We start from the raw sequence: 27,011 nt of genomic DNA, 5'->3' as shown, positions 1-27,011 counted from the left end.
GCTTTAAATCAACCAGCTCCACTTGGATCTGTGTACCATGTTTTTGAGAAATAAAGAGTTTGGCTGCTAAAGGAACATTTGTGAATCGTTGGACAGAGAATCTCTGGGGCTTCTTTAAGCTCCAATATTTTAATAATCAGATCTTTCCAAACAACAGATGGCCAAGAGAGGAAGTGAATTCCCCATCACTGGAGGTATCCATGCAGAAGTTAGAAAAACACTTCATATTTCTTTCACTATCACCTAATGTTTCCTTCCACTATGATGATGCTAAGGTAGCTTAATTTATTTCTTTTTTCTTTTTACTTTTTTGGTCGCATGGCACAGCTTGTGGGATCTTAGTTCCCTGACCAGGGATCGAACCCATGCCCCAAGCAGTGAAAGCATGGAGTCCTAACCACTGGACTGCCAGGGAATTCCTTAAGGTAGTTTAAAGAGCACCAAGAGTTCCTTGAAGTAAAACTGGAAAACCATCAATTTAGTCCAAACCACTTTTCACACATTGTACAGATGGAAAAACTGAGACCAAGAAAGGGAAGGGATCACATAATGAGTTACCAGCAGAGCTAAGACTAGAACCTAACTGTTTTGACTCCCAACCCCATGTTCCTTCTATCATACCATATTATAAGAGTTCCCATGGTATGGGTTCCAAGTAATATTAAAGACAGAATATCAGTTAGGCTCAAGATTATCTTTGGGGTGAACCTGTGTGTGTACATATAGAAGAGCATCTTAAGGCATATAAGGGTATGTCTATGTGATCCATGATTATGGGAACATTTGCTGACTAAATCTGTGGGTTGAACATAGAAACATGGTCGCTGTGTGCTGATGTGAGTCATGTGGGATACTCAATAATGTTGCTTTTCTCCTTGATTTCTGAGTTTCCTTATTTTTAATGTAGGAATTTCTACCAATCTCTTCCCTCACAAGGTTATGGTGAGGATTGCATGAGTTAATGGATGGGAAGTAAACAGGCATGGTGCTTGGCCCAAAGAAGTCTTCACTAAATATGACCTCCCACATTCCATGCCCCCACTTTCCTTACCAGGCAAGGCCTTGGCCCACTTGACCACGTGTACAAGCTGTCTTTCACCCAGTTCATTGAGGCTAGAGAGTAAAGCTGCAAAGGAGTCAGGTTGGTTGTTGTCATGTCCAGCACACACCACACCTGGTTCAATGGCTTCCAGGACATTCAGAAAGATGGGCTGACACTCATAGCCTTCAATATGTGACACTGTCAGCTTCTGGGCTGACTCCTCAGTGGGGTTGGTGGCACTGGAAGTCTCCCCTTCCTCCTGTAGTTTCAGATTCCCAAGTTTCTTCAGCTTCCGGGCTATTGGGAAAGAAGGGAAACTTGGATTTATTATCAGTGGCCAAAAACACACAGCACAGCTACCCTGTTAGAAAAGCTGTTTGAGCTAAGAAAACAAGGATGTTCATTCTCCCTAGTCACAGACTCTAAACTCCTTAAGGACAAGTGCTCCGTTTAAACACTGGTTAAATGAATGATTCATCATTCTAAATTCCTCCTAACTCAAACTTTCATATCTTGCTTTCTCTGTGATCCTCTTGCCAGACAGACCTAGTATATCCTTGGATTGGACTCTGCCTAAATGCAGTCTCCACTATTCATACCTTGGATCTTCAATTAAATCATTTACTAATATATTCATGATTCACTCATTCATTCATTCAACAGACATCCATTGTTAGGCCTTTGCTTTTGGGTGGCGAAAAGAACATAGGCCCTAACCCTGTTTGGTAGAGGAGAAATAAACGCCCGCTAACAATTCTAACAATTAGAAAATGTCAAACTGGTGAATGTTACAACAGGAGTATTAACAAAAGAGGAAGAAGAACAATCTCTCTGCATAGGTGAGGTCAGGAAATGTTTATGGTGATATATGACCTGGACCTCGAAGAATAGTGAGGATTTCACCAGGCAGAGAGGAATGGAAAGGGCATAAACAAAATCACTGAGTGTTTAGGGGTAAAAGAGACCAGTGTGGCTGGAGTGTATATTGTATATGTGGGGAGACTGGCTGTTTATGAGGTTGAAAACAAAGGTGGGGTTTGACTTTAAAGGAGCATGTATATCATATTAAGAAATTTGGGCTTTATCACATAGATGATAGGCAAGTATGGAATGTTTTAAATCAAGGGAATGTTGTACTTGTGTCTATGTCTATCATGTCTAGCAAACTGCTAGGGAAGGAGACTAGAAAGGCAGATCTGTTGGAGAAGGACTAGACTTATCATCCCACTTTGGGGTCAATGAATGGGAATTTTTTGGTGTTGCAGCATTTCTCACTTCAACTATAATAGTCCCAGGTATTGTCAGACATTTACACTCATAGTTGAACATACACTGTAACACATATATTGATTTTCATCTTTAGCAAAGGGGAGAGAGAGAAGCTGAAGTCTGAAATCCCCAGTTGTATCAAAGAAATAACAGAATGTCCCTACCTTTATAATCTGCCTGTAAAACAGGAACCATCCATTAAAAAGGATGATAGAAATAACATTATTTAAAAAAAACAAGAATAATCTAAAACTCAAACCTTATGAACCATCCTCCCCCTGTGCTCTCATACACACAATTTACAGGTCCTTGGGCATCCTGATGTTTACTTTGTGCTATTTTCCTTAGCATTTATATTGGCAGAAATATAAATAATTGAAAAGGTCATAACTCTGAGATCTAGCATAGGCAGTTGCACCAGGACAGACCATAAACCACTTTATCTCTAATCCCTTTAAAATAATAATAAAATTTAAAAGGTATAAAACAAAGAGAGAAGCTGATTGCTCAATTTTAATGGATAAATACAACAAAACCTGTTGCTGATCTGTTTCTGGCTCCTGCAAAAAATGATACTTATCTGGAACTGACTCTCAGCTCTAATTAGAAAAATAAGTCTTGCAATGCAAACTCCAATCATAGTACAACTCAGTAAATCAATGAAAGAATGAATCACATGTTTGAATCAACAACCAGGGTAGAGGAGGAGAAAATAGAGGGTTTGGTGGTGCAAGAAGAGCCCAGAGAAGAACTCAGGGTAAAATAACAAGGAAGCCTGGAAAATCAACACAGAGTTCAAGATGACCTTGTCCAACAATCATTTCTGCAAGGTTTGGGCACAGCCAGTAATGAGATATGCACACCCACTGTCAACTCCCACCTCCCATCAAGGGCACAGGCTGGAGGTATGGGCAGGACTAAGCTCATCTTGTCCCAGAGCTACTGGCCTAGCCCCTAAAATTTTTTGTCATCTGGGGAACCCATTGCTGACATGGGCTCAAGTAGGCAGCTCCACAGACTGACAGTGACTTCTGGATCTGCTCCCCTGGTACAGGTTCTAGAGGTAGACATTCTCTTCCCCATCACTGGTACTTTCTGACCTTGGGCTCAGAAGTTGCCAGGCCATGTAGTCCCCCTTTCAGCCTGGGAGAAGACAGATATAATTAGCCTTATGCCTGAGGGAACTAAGAGATATAAGGTTAAATATTTTTTCTGAGCCTTCTATATACTTCACTTCATAAACATATTATATCACTTAATTCCACAATGATCTTAGGAGGTGAGGAATATTTCCTATCTCTGTTTTGCAAGTGAGTAAACTGAGGTAACACAGCTATCAAGAAATAGAACCTAAAAATCTTAACTTAGTCTGACTATAAAGCCAATGCTCTTTCTACTATATCATACTGCATCCCCAAGGAGTCTGAAGCCCTAAACCCTACTTCTAGCCTAATAGAATTGAGGAGTAGGGCTAGGGTTATATTCTCCCTGCCTTCCACCCTCACCCGTGACTCTAAACTTCAGTAACTAGCATCAAATCCAGAAAGGAAAAGGCAGAAGCTATGAGACTCCTCTAGTCATTTGCCCAAAGTAGAAATAGGTCTGGGAACTACAGTGGCTTAGAGATTCATAGCATGATGAAATAGGAAGGGTCATTAGAACTCATCACATCCAGGGGGTTCACAGAATTAATATACCTCATTGTCTACACAAGTAATACAGTGTGTGTGTGTGTGTGTGTGTGTGTGTGTGTGTGTGTGTGTGTGTGTTTATAGGAGAATGGTGGGAACTCTGGTGAACTGAAGTGAATGCTTTACCACCTTCTTGCCCCTGCAATGCATGTGCACATAACACACACACATATACATACTCCTAGAAGGCGTTCATATAATATTTTAAATTTTTCCTAAAACTCGTCTGTATCCCAAAGTTGAATTCAGGCCTTAGCCATTATTTTGGGACTTCTGTTGTTAATCCAACATTTCAAGTCAAGGATGGAAAGCCTGAGGTCAGAGTGAGTGTGGTCACCTACTGGCAGAGCAGAGACTAGAACCGGGCTCTTATTCCTAATCCAGAGTTCCCTGTACCATACCAGCTCTTTTTCTGAGTAAGTAAGTCATTTCTACTCTATCTCAGTACCTGCCTCTCTAAACTCAAGATTTGCACTGTCCAACACAAGAGCCACTAGACGCATGTGGCTACTTAAATTTAAATTAATTAAAATTAAATAAAATTAAAAATATAATTCTTTAGGCTCACTAGCCACAGTTCAAGTGCACAAAAGGCACATGTGGCTTATGGCTGCTACAATGGACAGTACAGTTACAGAGCATATCCTTCATCTCACAAAGTTCTATGGAATACTGTTGTGAATCTAGACTGTTCTCTGGGGCATCTGTCCCATTTGTCATGCCCTACTCATGCTATTGATTAAAAAACAAATCCAAATGAATTTTATATAGAAGAATCCATGGGTTTTTCAAAAAGGTGGAACGACACAGAGAGGAATTGGTGCTGGTGCAATCAGCGAGGTATGCTCTGTCACCTTGACTCTCCCACCAATGACTCAGATCTCAGTGGGCTGATGACTTGTGGACCTAAGCAAACTCATTACAAGCAAGATCAATATGTGCAGAAACTGTGGGGAGAATCCATCAACCTAAAATAATTCCCCTTCTCTGCATAGTGCTAATGAAAACTTGGCTGGTATTTTCATATCCTCCTCCTCTAGACCTATATGGCATCTGCTTGAGAAAGAGAATCCGTATTCCCACTTGCCTCCAGGACCTGGGTAACCTGCTGTCCCTGCGGCCACGGTGGCCCAAGCTGCACCAGGTGTTCTGGCCTCTCTGCCTGAAGAGGGTGACTGTACTGAACATAATTGAAATCAGATTCCATTCATTCTGCCGGGGGATCCTCTGTTCTCTCTGTGCAGCAGAGGCCAGCATGTTGCTAGACGACTTGGAATGCTGGACAATGAGGCTTGCTAGTCTCAGCTGTTACTCAATGCCCAAGGCCTCGTTTTCATCCATGAAGGCCGCCCCCACACCCCTCCTGTCTCCTGCACCTGAGCCCCAGAGTCATATCTAACTCTTTCATGTGAGGTACAGGCTTGTCAGGCCCCTGTGTTACCGCAGAGACCCATTGGTTTGCTCAAATTGAGTGATGAAGCCAGGATAAAGGGGACAGTATAGGTTGATAGTTCTAATGGTGTGTGAGTTGCTTTGCATCTCATCACTGTCTTTCAATCGTAGGTCAAAGCAGTGACAAGAAAGGGACATTGGCAAGGCACATCCTTGTCTGTACCTGATCTTTAGGGGAAGAGAGCCCTTGAAAACATGCCTGGATCCTGCTGCCTGGACCTTATAGGGAGCTGACTTTTCAGCATAGTGGCATTAGACCCCTATGAGGGCTGTCTCTACAGCAACAGAGAAAGATTTTTCCAATCAGGTTCAATGGTACATCCCTCAGGAGAAGTAGATGTGATTAATCTGTAGCTTCTATAGCCACTATGACCATTAGGCACTATTCCAGCCTCATTCCTTGCTACCTCAAGACAGAGGTTTTCTCATCCTTGGGCAGGGGAGAGGCAAGGTGCGGTAAAGTTTACAAATTCTTAGAAAATTCAAGTTCCTCTCCCCAAGGTCAAGGATGTTTCTCTTCCTTGAATCTCACCATGGAGTTTGAAGGATAAAAGAATCATTTCCTGTGCTAGGTATACTTGATGGCCACCAATATTCCCAACCCCTGGTGTTCACATACCTTCTTCCAGTTATTTAGTCAAGCACCAATATAGGTGCTGTTGTAAAAGGATTAGGTAGATGTAATTAAGGTCACAAGTCAGTTGAATTTTGAGGGTCATTATCCTTGATGGGCCTGACCTAATCAGATAAGACTTAAAAGGGACTGGACTCTTTCTGGAAGGGTATTCATGGAATCAGGGTGATTCAATATAAGGAATATTCTCTGTTGCAGGCTTTGAAAGTGGAGGTGTACACATGGCAAGGAATGAGGGCAGCCTCTGGGAGCTAAGAGCAGCCTCTGACAGCCAGCCAGAAAGGAAACAGAAACCTTAATCCTACAACTGCAAGGAACTGAATCCTGCGATAATCATATGAGCTTGGAAGAGGACTGTGAGCTCCAGATTAGAACAAAGCCCCTGACCAATAGTTTTATTTCATCCTTGTGAGACACTGAGCTGAGAATCCAGTCATGTTGTGTCAGACTTCTGACTTACAGAACTGTGAGCTGATAAATGGGTACTAAATTTGAGGTAATTTGTTATGCAGCAGTGGAAAACTAATACACTCTCCTTACAAAATTGGGATATAGACAAGATAATAGGCTTTGGAATCAGAAGATCTTGGATTCAAACCCCAGCTCCATCAATTACTAGCTTAATAACTTTGAGCCAATTGCCTAGCTTCTCTGAGATTCTGTTTCCACCTTTATAAAATGGAGAAGCCGCTTCCTGCTTCCTAGGACACTTATGAGAACTAAATGAGAGAGAATGCCTGGCACATAGTGAGCCCTCCAAAATGATTTTCTTCACTCTCCATCCATTCCTAAAGAGTAGAGAGTGACTGGATTACAGGAGACCAAACTCGGACATGGGGAAGAAGGGACAGCAGGATTAACAGAGAACCAGATATGGCAGAGAAGGGAATGGAAGAGTGACATATTATGAGATGAAAAAAAGTAACTGAGTTTCTTCAGCATATAACTGCCTATAAAACTGAATTCAGGTCTTAAGTGTAATTCTAAATGCTAACTAAACACAAAGGTACATTTGGTGCAGAGCTTCAAATTCTTTGTGAAACCAGACTAGGCTGTACTTATGTGAATGTCTGAAATTATGTGTGTGTGTGCAGGTGCTTATATATTATAATGCTTAAATGTATGGGTTATGAATTTGAATATCTTAACTAGTCAGGCAGATACGCAAATGATCTAAAACAGCCTAGTGAACATAAATAGGGTGGGCTAGGGAACAGGAAAGTGATTGATGCCCTGCCTAGAGGCAGTCTAAGTCTGTTTGTGCTGGACAAACAATTCTGCAAGTCAATTTTGGCCTGTGGAAAACCAATTTGTGGCCTCTGGCTTAAATCATGCCAACCATCATTTCATCCACTAGGATTAGAGTCAGGGGATCTCATTGTACAACTTTAGGTTTAGATATTCAGAGGAACACTGGATTAAGATCCAGGGGAGCTCACTGTATGATCTCCAGAACATCCTTTTCTTTCTTTTGCTCTTAGTTTCTTGATATATGTACAAAGGGTAGTAATTAACAGCAAAAAGTCTGGAGTCAGACTGTCTCAGTGTTAAGCCTGGCTGTATTGCTCACTAGCTGTGTGACTCTGGGCAAGACTTAGCCTCTCTGTACCTCAATTTCCTCATCTATAAATCGGTGATAACATTAGCACCTAACTAATAAGGTTGTTAAAGAGGAATATAGACACTGTGGTGGTGTCTGAGAGTAGAGGGAAGATTCTACACCACCAGTAGAACCCTCCAAGACTGTGGCATGGTGAAAAATTTCACTGTACTTAAGGAGGCAGAATGCAATGATGACATCAAAGTTCTAAAATGTTATTCACAAGAAAGGGCTTTTTATTATTGGTGGTGGTATTCACATTCTTATGGGATGTCTGACCTTGAACATATCCCTTGATTTCTCCTACACCTCAGTTTTCTCATCTGACCTGACTACTGCATAGGACTATTATTTGGAGAAAGTGAGATGATCTCAATGAAAGTACTCTGAATTCTGTAAAGTTGTATATCAATGGGCAGGCTATGACATTTTCCAAGAATGAATCTCTAGCTAGAAAACACTCTGAAAAACTGCTTAGGGTGGCAACCTATAAGAAATATTGTCTTCCATCTTGGTCAACTGGTCTCAAGTCAAAGATTGAGGGCCAAACTGACAGGTTCAAGAATCCTAAGATAATTATAGGATCTACCTCACAGAGTTGTTGTAACTTTACCTAACAGAATACATGTAACGTGCTTAGCACACAGTAAATTCTGTATGTCAATACATGATGCCTCTTACTCTTTCTTGCTAGTTGCTAAACCCCACATTGCTCCACGTCATTCCCTTTATCTCAAGCAGCTGAATTTCTCTCTGAAAAAGCTAACTGATGAAACAGGGAGATCAGCTTGATGCTTTGTGACCACCTAGAGGGGTAGGATAAGGAGGGTGGGAGGGAGACACAAGAGGGAGGGGATATGGGGATATATGTATACATAGAGATGATTCACTTTGTTATACAGCAGAAACTAACACAACATTGTAAAGCAACTATACTCCAATAAAGATGTTATAAAAGAAAAAAAAGAAACATATAGAGTTTCCACAGGGATTTAAATCAATTAGGAGAGAGAATCAAATCAGAAGTTTCCCCAGACATCAATCTAGTACAGTAGTGGAGCTCCAAGGATTTTAAAGGGCCCTGAGAAGAGGCAAAGTAGGCCTGAGCATGTGGCTCCAATAAACCCTCCTTCTTTCAAAGCGGTGCTCTATTCCGTATCTTCATTTGGGACTCTGCATCAGATTTTGTTTGAAGAAAAGATTCCATTGCCAAGAAAATGTTTGAAAGCCCCAGATATTGTCTATTTCTTCCTTTCCCATTGAAACAAATCCCTATTATAAAGATGAGCAGACTGAAGGCCAAAGCTAAGTCCTGCTCAAGGTCACACAGCTAGATAGTAGCAAAGCAGGAACTAGAACCAGGTATCCTGACTTCTAGGGTAGTACTCTTTCAATTTTATCAGGTAGGGTAGCATGTTAGTGGGGAGAAGGGTCAGCTGGAAATGAGTGGGGAAGAATTAGGACAAGGATAAGAGACAGGGAACAGAGCCAGTTCTTGGCAGCCATGGAGTGAGAGATTAGTAGGGGTGCATCCAAGTGTAAGTGTACACAAATAAGTGTAGGCCAAATTCTCTCAGGCAATAAGGTTTCTTGGTCCTTCCTCCCATGCCCCCCATTCTCCTCCCTGTCCCAATTCTGAGTCATAGGAATAGCCAGGGAAAAGAATATTGAATTTTATCTTTCAAGGTTTATGTTGGACTATTTAGTCTAATGGTTTTTAGTTCATGGAGGAGTAAACGTAATTAATAATAGAATGATATGCAATGCTGCATATGCTTGCCAAAGCACAGGACCTGGCAGAAACTATTTCCAAGTCTCCTCTCTCTGACTACTGAGCCAGAAGAAAGAGGTTCACTGTCCAGATGCCATCCTGGGTGAGGGGCACAAGGTCATTACCAAAAACCTGCTCATGTGAAATTGCAGAGCCTGGAAATGGTTTCGCATATGAGGCTTTTCTACTGGAAAAAGTAACTACGTGAATTTAGAGCATACATGCTTTTACAATTACATTTAAACTGACATTAAAAACAAATGTGAAACAGTCCAAGCCGAACAGGTCAGCATGACCTGGAAAGCAAACGAGAGAAAAAAAAAAAAAAAGAAAGAAAAACGAAAAAGAAAAAAAGGCCCAATGTTAACAGCATTAGTCCTGTCAGTCTGTTGTAAATAAGAAAATACCATTGGTGTATTAACGGCTTTATTAAAGGAAAATTCACTAGCAGAAATACGCAACATTCAAACAAATAGAAAGCAGTTAAAGAATAAACCACATTAGCCTTTCAATCCACATTAGGGAAACTCTTGTTGGCCTGGAGATTAAAATTCTGCCCCAAGGAGGGGGAAACTCCCTTCCCTCCTTGAAGTTCTTCCTTGGCTTTTCTCCAGAATGTTGCTGAGTCAGGGGAAGGAGAAAGAAGTGTGTGTGTGTGTGTGTGTGTGTGTGTGTGTGTGTGTGTGTGCATGTAGATGGAGAGAGGAGAAGGAAGAGGGTGGAAAATGCAGGTCCCAGGCAAGGCTGGAAGAGTGCTTCTGACCCTCATACCTGTCTGCCCCTGGCCTCAAAGACTGCACATCCACCAGAAGGAAACTAGTTTCGATATGGAGGCTCTGAGGCAGAGACAGAGCATAGCAAGATATTACAAACTCTAAGGACCTCTCCTCTTACATCAATGCAAATTTTGAGGCTGGCTTGGGAGAAAAATAAGGCTTCATACTTGCTGGAGAAGCAAGTGTATGGTGTGAGTGAAAAGTGTGGGGCACTAAAGCTAGAAGAGGTAAAGTCTTATCTACTTTCCTCCATCATCTTAACTTTAATAGAAAACAAGAGAGTAGACACTGGTTCTTGGATTTTGCCTTCCTCCTGCTTTATGAAAAGTTCAAGTGTGTGTGTGTTCCTAAAAGCAGAGTCACATTAACTTTGGGAATAGGGAGAAAAGAAATGTCTGACTGTAGTCTCCTGGTCTGTTTGAAGAGAGAGGCTGGCTGGCTTCTTGGGGGTGTTTCTCCAGGAAAAACAGAAATCTGGTCTTTGTTTACTGAATTTCTGTGGATCAGCTACTACCTTCAGCTCAATGATGGAGCCTGAGGTTAAGATCTAGTTCCTTGGCAGTGGTCCAGCAAAATGGAGGTAAGAGGAAACTCATGAATTGCCTAATAACCAAGTGAAAATGCCACAGGAGCCTCAGATAGGCACAGTGGCTTCTTGTTCAAGGTAGCACTTTGAGTCCTATTAGCAAAGCTTCTTCCCAGCAGCAGCACACTGTGGAAAGCAAGTAACTGAGCCAGAGCTTCACTGCATCCACTTGAGTCAGTGCCTGATGCTATCATATACAATCAAAAACAATCAAAGGGCACTCTGTTAATGCCAAGTCATATTATAGAAAACAACAATCATGATGCTCATGACTACATGAATTGGTAACTCTATTATTTAGTCCTCACAATATCCCTGTGAGGTAGGGAAACACCATCAGTCCCACTGGGAGGAGTCATCAACTAAGAGAGTAGCCCCCAGTCCCAATATTAGAGTATCTGTTGAGGAGCAAAGGCTTAAGCCCCTAAGCTTCAGATTCCAGGTGTTTCCTGCTATCCACTAGAGCCCTCTAGAACCCTCAGTTTGAATGAGGCAGGTCAGCCTTTCTTCAGTGTCTGGTCATTTTGAGATGCTTACAGTATCCAATCTGGATTTTTTCTAATATGAAACAGCGACACTGGTGAACATAGCAACTTAACGATGGGCTAGCACCTAGCAGGCCCCATAATCAGATACTTGAGTCAGATCCTCTGACATAGGAGGCAGCATGCAAAGTTGGGGAGAATGAGTGACTGCCATTTTGGACTGGGGGTTTCCTTGTCTCCCTACCTACTCATAATACAGAAGTGAGACTGGGAAGTGGAAAATTCTTTACTTGGAGTTTTGCGGGTTTTTTCCCCTTTCTTTTCTGCTTTATTGACGAATATACTAAAGAGCTTATATATGTGTTTGTTATGTGCCTCTTGCTACGTAGCGGGCAAGAATTAAGTGGTGGTGGTGGTTGGGCAGAGAGGATGTGGAGGAAGGGAAGGGAGGTGAAATTTAAAGGTCTCATTATAGCCACTCAGAGGCCAACAAAGACTCCTTATTCAGTTTTCTGAATTTCTTGCAGCTGCCAAACAATCCCATAATATTACAAACATTATTACTCAGGTTGGAGATGGGAATGCTTCGAAATTAATGTCTGTGTGCCTAACAGCTCACTAATCAAAGCTTCCATGCCTCATTTTCCACCCTGGTGAGAGTCCTCATTCTCTTCCAGTTTCACTGTGGCCAGCATGATACACCACACTGTGCAGGCCCAGGCTGGTGACCTTCTGTCTTGGTCAAGATCCAGATTTTCTTTTTAGTTCCAAATGTCAGTCCAAGTTTTCTGCAGGTGATTTCTTCAGGATTGGTGCTTACATTGTTTTAAGTGCTGACTGCTAGAAGTCTGAAATGTCCCTCAACAATCAATTTTCACTTCAGCCACAGAACCACTGGTCCAATGGGGTATTAAACAGGAGAAAGAAATACATTTCTATGCCTGGGTTAAGAGATCTAAAAAGTGTAGCAAGAATTAAATGGACTGAAGAGAATGGAACTTGATTCCAAACGAGGTGATCTAAAGTAGTGATGCCATTTGCAGTTTACTTCCTAGATATCTGTTGCCATGGAAATATTATCAATAATAGATAATTTGAAGGCTCTACTGGTTTCTGGGTGGTTGTGTATTTCCCCCTTAGTTCTACTTCATACAAACATGATCCCAAAGGATGTACAAAAGTCTCTAAAAAAGCATCTTTCTCAGGTAAATTGTCTATGTATAAGTTCAGGACAATAGGAAAATATTCTAAACACTTTTGTTGATCTTAAGGAATACATTCTCCAATTTGTAACTACAAGTGGCACTCTTCTTAAATCAAAAGTAAAATGTTTTCATACAAACCATTATGTTATCAGTTCATATGAAACTTTTTTTCTGAATTTTTATATTTGGAAAATACTTGCCTTTGTATATATGACCTATTGTGGGCTGTGTACTCTTAGCTTTCTGCATACTACTTTCAAAAAACATTGCCTGTGACATCATTTTACTCTCTCAAAAGCACCTCAGGGAATCTGGAGCACTCACAGCGAAAGTAAACAACAATAAAATCTTTCTGCTGCTATTACACTTTAAAAACTCAAGGATTTTAAGTGGAAATTTTATAAGTTAGATACTTATTCAAGAACCAGATATGTGGTATCATCAATTTTGATGATCAGAGAAAATTATTTACCTCTACCATAGTTCTCTAAAAACAAATATTCAGAGACAGACTACAGCATATATGTGCTGTACCAAATAATTTGGTTTGGAGGAAATAAGAGATACGGTCTCTCATCTCTCCATATACAAGTTCACTTGAGAACTACAGTTAGAGAGAAGTATACCTTTTTCTCTCCAATGTCACCAAATATATATGTAACCAATTGGAGGATGGCAATATTGACCCTGGAGGACAGATTGCAAGGGTTAATTTAGGGGAAATTCAGAGACCAGGGAACCAAGGAACCAGTACCATAATCCACACTCCTATAGCAGAAAGAACAGGCTCCATTAGTGACTGGGAGCGCACAGACCAATTTTCATCCAAAAAGGGAGATACAGTGATATTTATTGTGTGCCTACTATGTACCAGTTTCTTTACAAATTTACCACCATTCTGTAAGGAAAATTTTATTATTCCCATAGTGTAGTTGGAAAACTGAGTCGGAGAAACTGAGGCTCAGAGCGATCTAATGATTTATCCAAGGTCATCAAGATACTAAGTGCCAGAGCCAGGACTAGAAACAAGGCCTGTATGTATCCTAGTCCACCATGCTATTTCCACTATACACAGGACCTCTTAAAACACAAAACCAAAAGAAAAAAAAAAAGCAAAACAAAACCAGAAACTGTAAGTGCTGAGCCACATGTTGTACAGGTTGGTGTCAAAATTTATAGGGCAATTCTGCTCCTCTGTGCATGCCTCAGTTATGCTGATCTGTAAGAGCACTCAAGTATCTAAGAAATTTGTGTGGGGAGTAGCACTTCTTAGAATTGAGACTTACTGCTTACATCTTCAACCTAGAGACTTTTTGGGCTCTAATCTACAGAGTCCAAGTAGAAGGGAGGAAATTCCATTAACTGAGTTCCACATTGTTGATTCTTTATGATACTCTGCTGCTTGCTGAACAGGGTTTAGAGGGGATTCAATCATTGTGTGGGCAGTGGGACACAATTCTTAAAATCTGTGATTTCTAGGCCTCCTACATGAGCAATGAGTGTATGTGGTAGCACCATGATGAGGTTCTGGGTGGATGTTGGAATGCTAGTCAGAGAGTACACAAAAGGACTGTTAAACTTTAGGGTAGAATGTCTAGATAGCCAAAATATTTAGTGATCACTTTGCATGATGCTAGAAGTCATTATATTTCTCAGAAATTATGTATCTAGCATTCTCCTTGGGTCAGGAATATGTACCTGTGGCTATTAGATAACTTGGGCCTGAATTATATCCTATCCTTTGTGTATGACAATAATACTACAGACCAAACATGGTTTACTTTAGTGGTTTTAGTAGCCTCTGGTGCATACAGTTGAGATGTGGTGAAGATGGTCTGCTCTTGGTCATGAAGTCATTCTTAATTGATTCTCCTTGTGAGCAATATACATGTAGGTATACACATCTATAAAATGGATGACCTGGGCTTGGGGTATTGCCTACTTATAGGATAGAGTATTTATCTATAACCAAGTTTTCCAAAGTACATTCCAGAAAACAGTGGTTTTATAGGATATTAACAGGTACTATGTGAAAACAGGTTTCTGTGCTTGAGTTAAATTTGGAAATCCTGAATTACCAAGCTCCTCAGGTTACTTTATTGCAATACTTGACAAGGTCTGTGATATGCTAACATGCACTGTAAATCTTCCTGATCAAGACCATAATATGCAAGTTTTCCTAACTTATTTAACCATAAAAATAATTTTTCATGTATCATGTCACAGAACTATTTTTCTCAGAACCCATACTGAGAAGCACTGGCCCAGATCAAGGCAGCAGACTTGTATAAGGGAAGGACTTATGCACATGGTCAGCACTTACAGGTATCAATCCAAGCAGAGGCAACTAACCCCAGGAACCAAGGCTATAATCCTAGGTGTTTAATGAAATCGATGCTAGAAATTTCTTTCTCTCTCTCTACCTAGCATACTATCTCTTTTTATAAAATTTAAGCCCTCATCTATACAGCATTCATGTCATCGCTAATTCTCTTAAAAAACAAGCATGCAAATAAACAAAATGGTATGTGAACATGTCTATTCCGTGTCATAGCTCTTCAACTGCCTGAAGTTCAAACCTTTTAGCATAATAACCAAGTACATTTTCAGTGTGGTTTCAGCTTGCCTTCCCCCTTTCTCCAGATCTGGCCATATTAAACTACTTGTGCTATTCCTCAAAACCTCAATGAATTTTTTAAATGTCTTTCTGCCTTTATTCAAACTGTGCCCTTTGCCTTGAATGTCCTTTCCCTCTACCTCATTAAACTTCTTCCCAGCTTCTTCATTTCCTATTTAGCCTTTAAAGTTAAGGTGTATTAGTTATCACGGTCTGTCTCCCCTTGTTTAACTTTCTGAAGGCAGGGATTGTATCTCATTCACCTATGTTCCCCCAAAATGCCTACCACAGAAGCTGGCACATAGTTGGCACTCAATTAATATGTGTTAAAGGGATAAATATATGAGTGAATGGATGGAAAGATGAAAGGGATAGCTAGTTGGCTGGTTGGAAAGATGAATGGATAGTTTGATGGATGAATAAATGTTGTGAAACTTTTCTGCTGAAGAACCAAGCCATGAAATGGTATTTCAGCATTGGAATCACTCTCTTGCATCCAGGGCATGTGATCCAGAAGTAACAATGGTGGGCTGCTCGTGAGCATGGGGAAAGATGAAAGAGCTGACGTCAACGCTTCAACACTTCAACACTGGAAATGACAAGGATGTTCATAGTGTCCATGGCAACATCAGACCAGGCCATCCTCTCAACTAGAGAATCATGGAGGTTGTTAAAACCTACAGATCTGTTAACAGTTTTGAGTCTCAGATGTGGAGTTCAGCCTCCTAGTAAGAATGAGACTTCTCAAATATGCTAGAGTAACCTCTGAAGAAAATGCTGCACACCTCAGATTCTCACATGCTCTGGGGCTCCATGTTTCTTCTCCTCTTCTGGGGTTTGGCTGTTACCTGAAATTCCTAAAAGGCCTACCATTTTCCATGTTTCAGGAGAGGAGGGAGTAGGCAGGGGCCAAAGCCATTTATTAAAGGTTGAGAACTCAAAAGTTGCATAACACAGAAAGAAATAATGTTTAGGGAGGAATAGGAGAGAAAATGAGAAGGAAGGAAGGGTCAGGGAAGAATATGGCGGGTAAAGGTAATTCTTTCCTTCTTATTCCATCTTAGAAACTGGGAGTATATCCTTGAGAAGTGCAAAGAAAAGTAAGAAATGGCTGTATATTTATTCTAATTATGAACTGTGAAAAAGCAGCAGTTAATTCATCAGGGAGAAGGTGCTTCTTTGGACATTTATATTTTTAAAAAATTTCTTAAACAAAATGTAGGCAAGGAGGTTAGATTATTGAAGCAATTAGCAACATGTGGTTTTTCAAAAGCAGCCAGAAATGAACCATGTTCAAAGAAAGGCCTATCCTTGTTGTAGATGGGCAGTTGAGAGCCTGAAGGTAGGCTTTAAGGAAACCACTCTGAGAATCCAACCACCTCCAGGATCCTTTCAGAAACACCAAGAGCTGCTAAGATAACAAGAATCAACAGGTAGATAGGCCTAGAAGCAAAAAGGAAAAGGGTATGTGTTTTAAGTATCTCTGAGCTGAGGAGATTCCATCACCAAACATAGAGGGAACACTAAAGAGAAAGCCAAATTAGAGACCTTGAGGCATCAAGACCAAGCAGCCATCAGCTGCAGAGTGCCAGCTTCTCTAAGATATAAAGACAGTCCTTCTGCCCTCTACTCCATCAATAACTTATCCATACAGTCTAGATACATGATAGATCTTATTTAGGTGTGACTTGAGGTAGCTAAAATTACTATGCAAGTCAATGCACTCAAGTCTAGACTAATCTATACCTCTGGAACAGTGAATAGACAATCCAAAAAAGGGCTGATACATCTACAATCCTTCTCTGTGACTTTAGACATAGAATCACAAAATGGTAGTGCCTAAAAGGTCCTTGGTGAAGCCCACTACCTCGTTTTTATGATGAGAAAAATGAGCCTCAGATGGGAGAAGGGATTTGACCAAAGCTACATTCTTAGTTGCCGTTTTGGAAGATATTATACAATTTTAAATTGAGTGATGGGAAAAATAAAACAAAATTATCCAAAATCTCCTTCAAGGTGATCAAAATGTTGATGCTAAACCCACATCTTGTGAAAAAGGATGTCTATTACCAATATATTCAGAAGGATCACTGTATTGATGCTTGCTTTCTTTTTTCCATTGTTTGAGTAAAGGTATAGTATACACTGAATTTGCAAGTTAACAATAAACTGGGAAGGGTTTGCAGCAGGGAAGCAAGGAATGTGAAGATAAGTTTAGCAAAATGGAAAGGTTTGTTTCTCAAACAATGGTGTCTAAGAGGGTAAACATTTGGGTTTTTACTGATGTGGTACTTGAACATAATATATGATTCCCTTAATTACTAGAATCAGCTTCCAAGTAGGATCTTGATGGTACTTTTGTTTTGAGATGATTTCTGGTGATGGTCTGCCTGTTGGAGCTATTACATATTATAGGGCATGCTAAGTAACTCAGGATTAAAGCCAACTGGGAAGTGCTGTGTAGAGCCTTACCAGCTAAATTACCAGTGACCTTACTATTATAATAAGTCCTCACATTTGTCTAGCACTTTGTCATTTACCAAGCATGTTCACATTCATCATGTCATCTGACCCTATCATAGCTCTGTAAGAATGGTATGTCTAAATTACAGATGAAGAAATTGAAGCTTAGAAGGGGCACAGTGAATAATGGAGCTGGGCCTTTAACCTAGGTCTGCCTGACTCCAAAGGCAAGATCATTTACAGGACATCAAGAATCCTTGTAGTTTTTGGACATTTCTGGAAGTTTGCCTGCCTGAAGTTCTATTGCCTAGCATGGTACCTTGTACATAGCAGACACTCAGTAAATGTAAAAAGGGAACTGGAACCAAAGCCATCCACAGCACTTCTCAGCTTCTTTTCATTGTATTGACCAAGCCCATTCAAATTTGAACACTTTAATAAATCAATCTGAAAACTTACTTTACCACTCTCTTCAAGAAATTAATTTACAGATTTATGTCGGACTGCTATATGGAATAGTGAAATTGTTATACACAAACTTCTTTTCAAAAGAGATTCACTGTAATCATGTCACAGTCTGCTTTATAACAGAGGATGTTAGCTGATACATGAAACTAATTTTATGATTTGGGCCCAAATGTTATGAGGACTTTTGTTACCATTAAACTTTACCTGTGTCAAAGCGGCTTGCAATTCATATCAGCAGATGGAAAACTAAGCAAAAGTTTTCCATATCTAGGAGCCCCCATATCTTATACATAATTCACAGAGGGTTAAATAATTGAGAGTCGAAAGTATCAGAACCCTCACCATGGGGTGACCCCCCACCATGAATGTTGTGACAACATTCATATGGAGAACACTTCATCTTGTCAACCCCTTTGTCAACTTTCCTGGCTATCTTTCTGCCCTCTCCCTCCACACCCAGTCCTGTTTCTTCCTCCCCACTGTAGACCACAATTATAGGATTTTTCTGTAGTAAGCCAAGCAAAGAAGAACAAAGTTGACTTTTCTTATATTATTTGAATCTCATTTGATGTGGTTGCCTGGAAAACCACTCACAGAGCATCTGGCTGCGATGTCTAGGAGTACTAGACACTACTTGAGAGGCTGTCTCAAGCTGAATCTGCGTTAATTCATTTTTAGTACTTTGGTCTGTTTAAAGACTATCACTAGCCTGTGAGGAGGGGAGGACACAGTTACCCACATGAAGACCCACACATGGTTAGAAAACAACCATGTTGGTTTCTGTAAATATGCACATAGGCAGACAAGGTATTAAGCACCTTGCAGAAAGCCAATGATAAACAAGTACTCTAAATCAGCCTTGAGAAGGGGAGGTGAGAGGGCAGAATTATAGGAACTTGGGTTTTCCAGGCTGATAATAAGTAATCAGGTATGAGGCTACAGTTTCAGGTGTTCAGAAACAGGTTTGCCTTTCTTCAAATTTCCAAATCAAAGTAGACTAATAAGCTAGTTTTTCTCATGAAAGGTGCATGTTTTTGGAAGCAGCAGGCAGTAGAGAGGACCCTGGCACTGAGTAGATATAAACATGAAGAAATGAGGAATTTGAAGGGGGAAAATGTAAGTGTCAGCCAAACCTTTCTGTAATAGTGACAACAATTATGGTAGACATAGAATAAAGGACAGAGAGCATTACGATGGGGGATTACCCTTGAAAGAGCTGTATCTTTGTTCTGTCAAGTTACTCTGCTACTAAAAAAAAATGCTTTTGGAAATGGTCAATAGATTTGCAAACAAAATGAAATGATTAAAAGGCCTGCTCATCCCTGGGAGATGTGGGATAGGAAATTGGCTCTGCTTGGCAGCCTAGTCATAGGCTCCAAAGAAAAGCAGCTTCTCATTCCAGGTGGCCAACTCCACAACACAGGCAGCAGCTAACTGAGGGATATTCCTGGGTTTTCAGGGCCAGCCTGTGCCTGGGTCATCTTGCACCTGTGACTGTTCTGGATTCCTTAGTTCTGTCATCCTAGCCACCATTTAACAACAGAAGGTCAGTACCATTATGTCCCCTGGGGAACCCTTCATAGTCAAGTCCACACTCACTCACCCTCTGATGGGTCCTGATCCCTGCTTCACAACTCCTGCTCCTATGCTGAGCCCCACAGTGCGGTGTGGCATGGTTAAAGATAAAGAAAAGCACCAGCTGGCTGATGGCCACATAGGATATGAAGGGGTCAGCCTGTATCTAGAGCATGGCTGGCCTCCATGGAAGCATCAAAGAGGAAAATCTGGTTTAAAGAGAGAATAAGAGAATGAGGGAGGGAAAGGAAGAAGGAGAAAGAGGAAGAAAAATATTGTACCTCCCAGAGTCATCCCTGCTTCATAGCATTTCCGGAGGCGACAAGATGGACAATTTTTCCTTCGGAATTTATCGATGGTGCAATCATTTCTGCTGGCACACAGGTACTTCTGTTTTCCTGGGAGAACAAATATAAGAGTAGACAGTCCTGTTAATGTGTTGCCAGAGTCTCTTTGGAAAGTATTTCTAGGCAGAAAAGGTGTGACGATATACCCTGCCCAATGAGAGAAGTGGATAGAAAATGGTCCCATACAATTTGATCACAAAGACTCTAACTATTAAACCAGGATGGCTTAATTCAATGCTATATTGTTTGGTTTTCATAGGTGTTTTTCAAAGGGATGAACAATTCAGGTCCTGCTGATACTCCTTTATTAGGATTACGTACTGGCTTTTTAAATAAGATGCTCTTTACTAAAAGTCAATAATGTCCATGAGAAAATATGGTGGAAATTGTCATTCCTTTAGCATGGCATAGCAGAGACTTGGGCTCAGGCAATATTCCCTTCTCCTGACTTCTGTAATCATCATAGGATCATACTTGAGCTAATAACATGCTTATTTTTCATAATACAATTAAGCCTTCTATAAAAGAGAACTCCATGTGATTTTTAATTGTTTTTAAAATATTAGTGATCATACCCTCAATCCTTCAGGTTGTAAAAATCAAACAGATAAAGCCCACTCTTTGCAAAGTGAACACAGCAAATGAAAGGAAGTCCTCTGAAGATAGCAGAAGAAAAACAATCACTGTCATGCACATGTGAAGTTGTGAGAGATACACAGAAATATACACACACAAACACACCACACACATTCTCAGACTCAGAAATCCTTAGGATTATAGCTGTTCAAAGAAAAACATGGAGGTCCACTCAGAAACACATATTTCACTCAATACTTTGTCTCCTTGCTCCTCGCACAGGCCTGGCACACAGTAGGCCTTCAATAAACACTGACTGAATGAATACTCAAGTGGAACAGAGAGATCCAGAGGCACATAGGGTCACCAGCAGAAATAGACAGCGATACATACCCTGTTGCTCTGAAACATGCAGAACTTACACTTGTGGCCCTGCCCCCCAGACTGAGCCTGTGCATCCCTTCATCGCACCCCTTTCTTTCTCCAAGTCCTTGGTATTTTTTCTCTCATTTACTTCTGTGCTTTACTTTATGGGATAGACTGAGATTTTAAGGAGGCTTCTTTTGGCAGAGTAAGAATGTTTGTGGTAGAGAAAAGGAATAAAAAATGAAGCACAATTGCTATTTGATATCGGGGGAAAAGCCCACAAATTTAGCTATAGCTCAGCTTTCCTCTCTCTTCACTCAGTCTAAAATTTACATTACAGTCACATCTATTGTAGTAGGTTATTTTTTGTAGGAGATTCATTGTAACCAGGTTAGCAAAATTTTCTTTTCCTTCCTCTCCCCTTTTCTTTTTCCTTCCCTCCCTCCCTCCCTCTTTCTCTTCCCTTTGTCAAAGGACTCTGAAATGCTGGGCTTGAAGGAACTATTAAAAATCACCCCAGGACAACACTTTCATTCAAACGATGAGTTCTGGGGAGGTGACTTGCCTGAAGAACACTGAATTGGAGGCACCTTAAGGAAGAAAAACTACCATTTAATAGGCACTTACTATGAACAAAGCCTGTGTGAGGGGGTTTACATATGCTATTTAAATAAATCACCTTGGCAATGCTTTGAGGTAGGTACTGTCATCACTTTCACTCAACAATGAAAAAACTAAGGCCTCTAGGCCAATACCCTTTCTACCATACTGCAGGATTTTACTTGTATAAATAGAACACATAATTTGCTAACAGCTTCTTTCTGCTGCAAACTGAGGACTGTAATATGTGCACAGAATGGATGGTGCTTTGATGATTGTCATATAGCCTTTAGGTGTCAACTCCTAGAAGGCAGGCCCTGTACCAAATTCCAGTGGGTTCATTTCCAGTGCTGTGGGTATTCTAGACTTGGGACACCCCCACAGTATCAGTGCTGCTGCAAACCTCAAGACTACAGGCAGACCTCAGACATATTGTGGGTGTGGTTCCAGACTACTGCAATAAAGTGAATATGCCAGTAAAGGGAGTCACATGAATTTTTGGTTTCCTAGTGCATATAAAGGTTACATTTACACTCTACTATATAATACCTATTTATTTATGTATTATAAATAACATATAATAACATAAAGTAATAATAAATTAAAACCTAATATAAAACATAATAAAATAAAAATCCATCCCATTTGATTAGCTTACAAAAGTTAATAAGAATCTTGTACAAATTAAGTATAACAGGGATTACTATATACCGCATTATACAGCTGAAGAAAATGATGCTCATTAAAATGAAATTGACCTGCATGGCACCACACAGTTTATTTGTTCCATATCATAGTCCATAAGGCTATGAATCTTACATATTGGAAAGAATTTTAAACACTGGTCACACCACCCCTACTTCTCCATAAAAAGCTTGAATCCCCTCTATAGCATCCCTGCCCCACCTTTTCTTGAATTGCAGCCCACTTCATTTCTGGACTCTGTTATGATGCTCTTACTTCCAGGAAACTCAGTGTCTGTCTCCTTGTAGCTTTGACCCATTGGTAATAATACATAATAATTATATATTATTAAAAATAGATAATCTTTGATCTGTAAAGGACTTTAAAAGCCTTCTAATAAAATGTCCCAAAGTACTGCTTGACTCTTCAGTTATGAAAATGGCCTCAAGGTATTGAAATGACATGCCCCAAATCACAGGAAGTTGGTAGAGCCAGCACAAGATCTAGTAAATGCATCCAAAGGAGACATGTTGTGGGTGGGTGTAGTCTCAAGACTGAGCACTCTGAGGATGTTAAGTATCTTTGTTTATTATCTAGTAAGTGTATGGCCTTCTTAGTTGACAAAAGAACTGTGTAAATGGGATCTGGGCCTGCTCCAAGATGGTCCTAGAAGGTCCTCTGTTCCCATGCTGTAGCCAAGGTGACTGAATAATTAACATAGAGAACACAAACTACAAACCATCTTCTTCTCCTCCTCAGATTCTACAAACATTACACCTGGCTCTTTGACACTGTTGACCTCCAACAGCAGAATTTTATCAACAACCTATAATCAGTCTCACAAAAAATGTCATTGTGAAAACTCTGGCAAAATATAAAAACCCCTCTCACATGCTGAAGGAGGTAAGTCCAAACTCTAGAACTACAAACAGATCGCACATTTAAATACTTGATAACTCTCTTATTAGAACAGCTCAAACACTTTATCCCTGTGAATGGTCACATAATGAACTGATATGAGGCCCTCTGCATGCCAGCTGGCTCTGAAATTCTTGACTGCCTGATAGTGTTCTGCATTTTTCTTCATGGGTCCTATTCTTCCATCATAAACCTTAAGTCTGATTCAAAGCTCCAGCAGAAACAAAGGTCACAGGACAGGCTTCAGATATTTTCTCCAGAGACTCCCCATTTCTATTGTTTTCTGTCAGCCCCTTTGGTGCTGCCATGCAGTATGAGTTGAGGTCAACGTCTGATTAGGTTTTTTTCAATTTGTTCATTGTGAAAAATCCTATTTAGAGCTGAGGAGGTAAAGTAGGGGAGTTACCCACCATCTGTGGCAACACATCATGCAAATGAGAAGAGGGTCAAGTCATCATCTTTATTATGAACCTATAGAGAAGACTGAAGAAGTAGGACTTCTCATGCTTCATAAAGAGAGTGTTAGTGTAGGGCCTATATAAACAAAACTAAAAACAAAACAAAACAAAACACCTTTATTGAGGTATGTAAAAAAAGATTGGAATTAAATGGAAAGATGTACAGTGTTTCTGGATGGGAAGATGCAATACTGCAAGGATGCCAGTATTTTCCCCAGTCAAATCTATAAATTTAAACCAATCCAAACAAAATTTTGGCAACATTATCCCAAAGTTTATCTAAAGGAATAAAATGTGTGATATTGCCAAGATATTTTTGAAAAAGAAGAGTAATGAGACTTTTCCTACTAGACATTTAAAGTATTATAATGCCATAATAATTACAACAATTTGGTATTGACTCAGCATAGACCTATCAGTGCAAGAGACCAGAAAAGCCAAAAACAGACTCTGCACATGTAATATGTCATTCTAAATCAGTAAAGAAAGGATGATTTATTCATTAAATGGTGTCAGAACAACTCGTTATTCATTTGGAAAAGATAATAAAGTTAAATTACTAGTTGAAACCAAAATAAATTCCAGATGGATTAAATATGTCAATAAAAAAAACAAAAAGGAATTATTGAAATATTGTTAGATATTGAAATATTGTAGGTGAACATTTTTTAATTTTTGAAGGTCCAAAAGGGATTTTTAAAACATGACAATAAAGAATACATAAGCAAAAATTCTGACACTTGACTAGAAAAAATTTAAACTTTCTTATGTGAAACAAACATAATAATAGAATTTAAAGACAATCATGAACTAAAAAATACATATCAGTATCAAGTATGTAAAAGCCGTGGTCAATTTCTTTGACATATAACAATGAACAATACAACAGAAAGATGGGCAACAGACATGAACAGGCAATTAAAAGAAGAACCACAAAAGATCAGTAAGCATATGAAATTTGTGCAATTTCAATTGTATAATTAATTATAGAAATACAATTTAAATAAGATATCATTTTCACAAGGAAGACTAGTAAAAATTTAATACTAATTACTGGTGAAAAGGTATTGTTAGTGGGTGTGTAAACTTTTTAGAGAGCAATTTTGCCATATGTCTAAAAAAATTAAATTCACATAAACTTCAACCAGTAATTCCACTTTTGGAATGTTTTATAAGAAGATAATAAGTTAAGCACAAGAAAGTAGTTCAGTGTAGCATTATTTAAACAGGGAATGCAGTCAGCCCTTCATAGTCATGTGTTTCATATCCGTGGATTCAACCAACCATGGATCGAAATTTCAACTGTATTCATTCTATTATGCCAGTTTATTTTTATTATTTATTTATTTGTTATTCATAGTTTTTTTCTCTTTTTCATTGCACTATAGTGACATACAGAATTATATTAGTTTCAGTTGTACAACATAGCGATTTGACGTTTATATACTTTAGAATTTTATCAGCATGATAAGCCTAGTAACCTAGTAAATCATACAAAGTTATTACAATATTATTGATTATATTCTCTATGCTGTACATCACAGCCCTGTGACTTATTTTATAATTGGAAGCTTTTATCTCTTAATTCCCTTCACCTATTTCTCCTAACCCCTCACCCTCCTCCCCTCTGGTGACTACCAGTTTGCTCTCTGAATTTATGAGTCTGTTTTGTTTTTTCATTTGTTTTTTAAAATCCACATATAAGTGAAATCATATGGTATTTATCTTTCTCTGTCTCTTATTTCACTTAGTATAATACCCACTGTATATATACACCACATCTTCTTTATCCATTCTTCTATTGATGGACACTTAGGTTGCTTCCATATCTTGGCTATTGTAAATGATGCTGCAATGAACATAGGGATACATATAATCTTTTTGAATTAATGTTTTCATTTTCTTCAGATAAATGCCCAGAAGTGGAACTGCTGGATCGTATAGTAGTTCTATTTTTAATTTTTTGAGGACCATCCATACTGTTTTCCATAATGGCTGCACCAATTTACAATTCCACCAATAGTGCATGAGGGTTCCCTTTTCTCCACATCCTCTCCAACACTTGTTTTTTGTTTTTACTTTAATAGATCTTTATTGGAGTATAATTGCTTCACAATACTGTGTTAGTTTCTGTTGTACAACAAAGTGATTCAGGCATATGCATACATATATCCCCATAAGCACTCCCTCTTGATCCTCCCTCTCACCCTCCCTATCCTGCCCCTCTAGGTGGTCACAAAGCACAGAGCTGATCTCCCTGTGTTATGCTGCTGCTTCCCACTAGCTATTGTACATTTGGTAGTGTATATATGTCAATGCTACTCTCAGTTTGCGCCAGCTTTCCCCTCCCCTCGGTGTCCTCAAGTCCATTCTCTATGTCTATGTCTTTATTCCTGTGCTGACATTAGGTTCATCAGTACCGTTTTTTTTTTTTTTTTTTTACCTTCCATATATATGTGTTAGCATATGGTATTTGTTTTTCTCTTTCTGACTTACTTCACTCTGTATGACACTCTAGGTCCATCCACCTCACTACAAATAACTCAATTTCATTTCTTTTTATGGCTGAGTAATAGTCCATTGTTGTCTTTTTGATGACAGTCATTCTAACAGGTGTGAGGTGATATCTCACTGTGGTTTTGATTTGCATTTCTCTGATAATTAGTGATCTGCATTTCTCTGATAATTAGTGACGTTGAGCATCTTTTCATGTGCCTGTTGGCCATCTGTATGTGTTCTTTGGAAAAATGTCTATTCAGGTCCTCTGCTCATTGTTTGGGTTGTTCGGGTTTTTTTTTTTTTTTCTGTGATGTTGGGTTGTGTGAGTTCTTTATATATTTTGGACATCAACCCCTTATCTGACATATCATTTGCAAATATCTTCTCCCATTCAGTAGGTTGTCTTTTTGTTTTGTCGATGGTTTCCTTCACTATGCATAAGTATTTTAGTTTGATGTAGTCCCATTTGTTTATTTTTGCTTTTGTTGCTTTTGCCTGAGGAGACAGATCCAAAAAAGGATTGCTAGGACTGATATCAAAGAGTGTACTGCCTTTGTTTTCTTCTAAGAGTTTTACAGTTTCAGGTGGACTACGCCATTTTATATAAGGGACTTGAGCATCCACATATTTTGGCATCAACCAGGGCTTCTGGAACCAATCCCCAGCAGACACCAAGGGACGACTGCATTGGAAAAATTTAAATGTCCAACCTTAAGAGAATGATTAAATTATTCTATATTCATGCAAAGGAGCACTGCAGTCAGTGTCTTATTTTTTAACTTGGAAGGATATTCACAATATACTATTTTATTCAAAAAACAACAATGGTGTTATCAAACAACATATGTTATTGAATCCCACTTTTAAAACTTAAGGCTTTAGAGAACATCCATTCAAGTTATTTTATTCTTTTGTGGTGAACCTTTTTT

General features: G+C 39.5%; 1 protein-coding gene across 3 annotated transcripts in view; it reads right to left on the bottom strand.

The window, feature by feature from the left end:
- Window positions 1-27,011, bottom strand: part of AR (androgen receptor) — a 163,814-nt gene that overhangs the window by 11,351 nt on the left and 125,452 nt on the right. Inside the window, exons 3-4 of one of the 3 annotated variants that reach the window (XM_027093611.1) lie at window positions 19,916-20,032; window positions 1,052-1,339 (exon numbers count right to left, since the gene is read on the bottom strand). In XM_027093611.1, coding sequence (XP_026949412.1) covers window positions 1,052-1,339; window positions 19,916-20,032 — 405 coding nt within the window. Of the gene's footprint in view, window positions 1-1,051; window positions 1,340-16,477; window positions 16,540-19,915; window positions 20,086-27,011 lie in introns of those variants that run through there. The other 2 variants (XM_027093612.1, XM_027093613.1) reach the window with 2 other exon arrangements.

This window comes from Aethalodelphis obliquidens, unplaced genomic scaffold (genome assembly GCF_003676395.1).
Source record: "Aethalodelphis obliquidens isolate GAN/ISIS:26980383/991018 unplaced genomic scaffold, ASM367639v1 scaffold85, whole genome shotgun sequence".
Taxonomy (NCBI): Eukaryota; Metazoa; Chordata; class Mammalia; order Artiodactyla; family Delphinidae; genus Aethalodelphis; species Aethalodelphis obliquidens.
The sequence above is the reverse complement of the archived record's forward strand: the minus strand, read 5'-3'. Positions and strand labels throughout refer to the sequence as shown.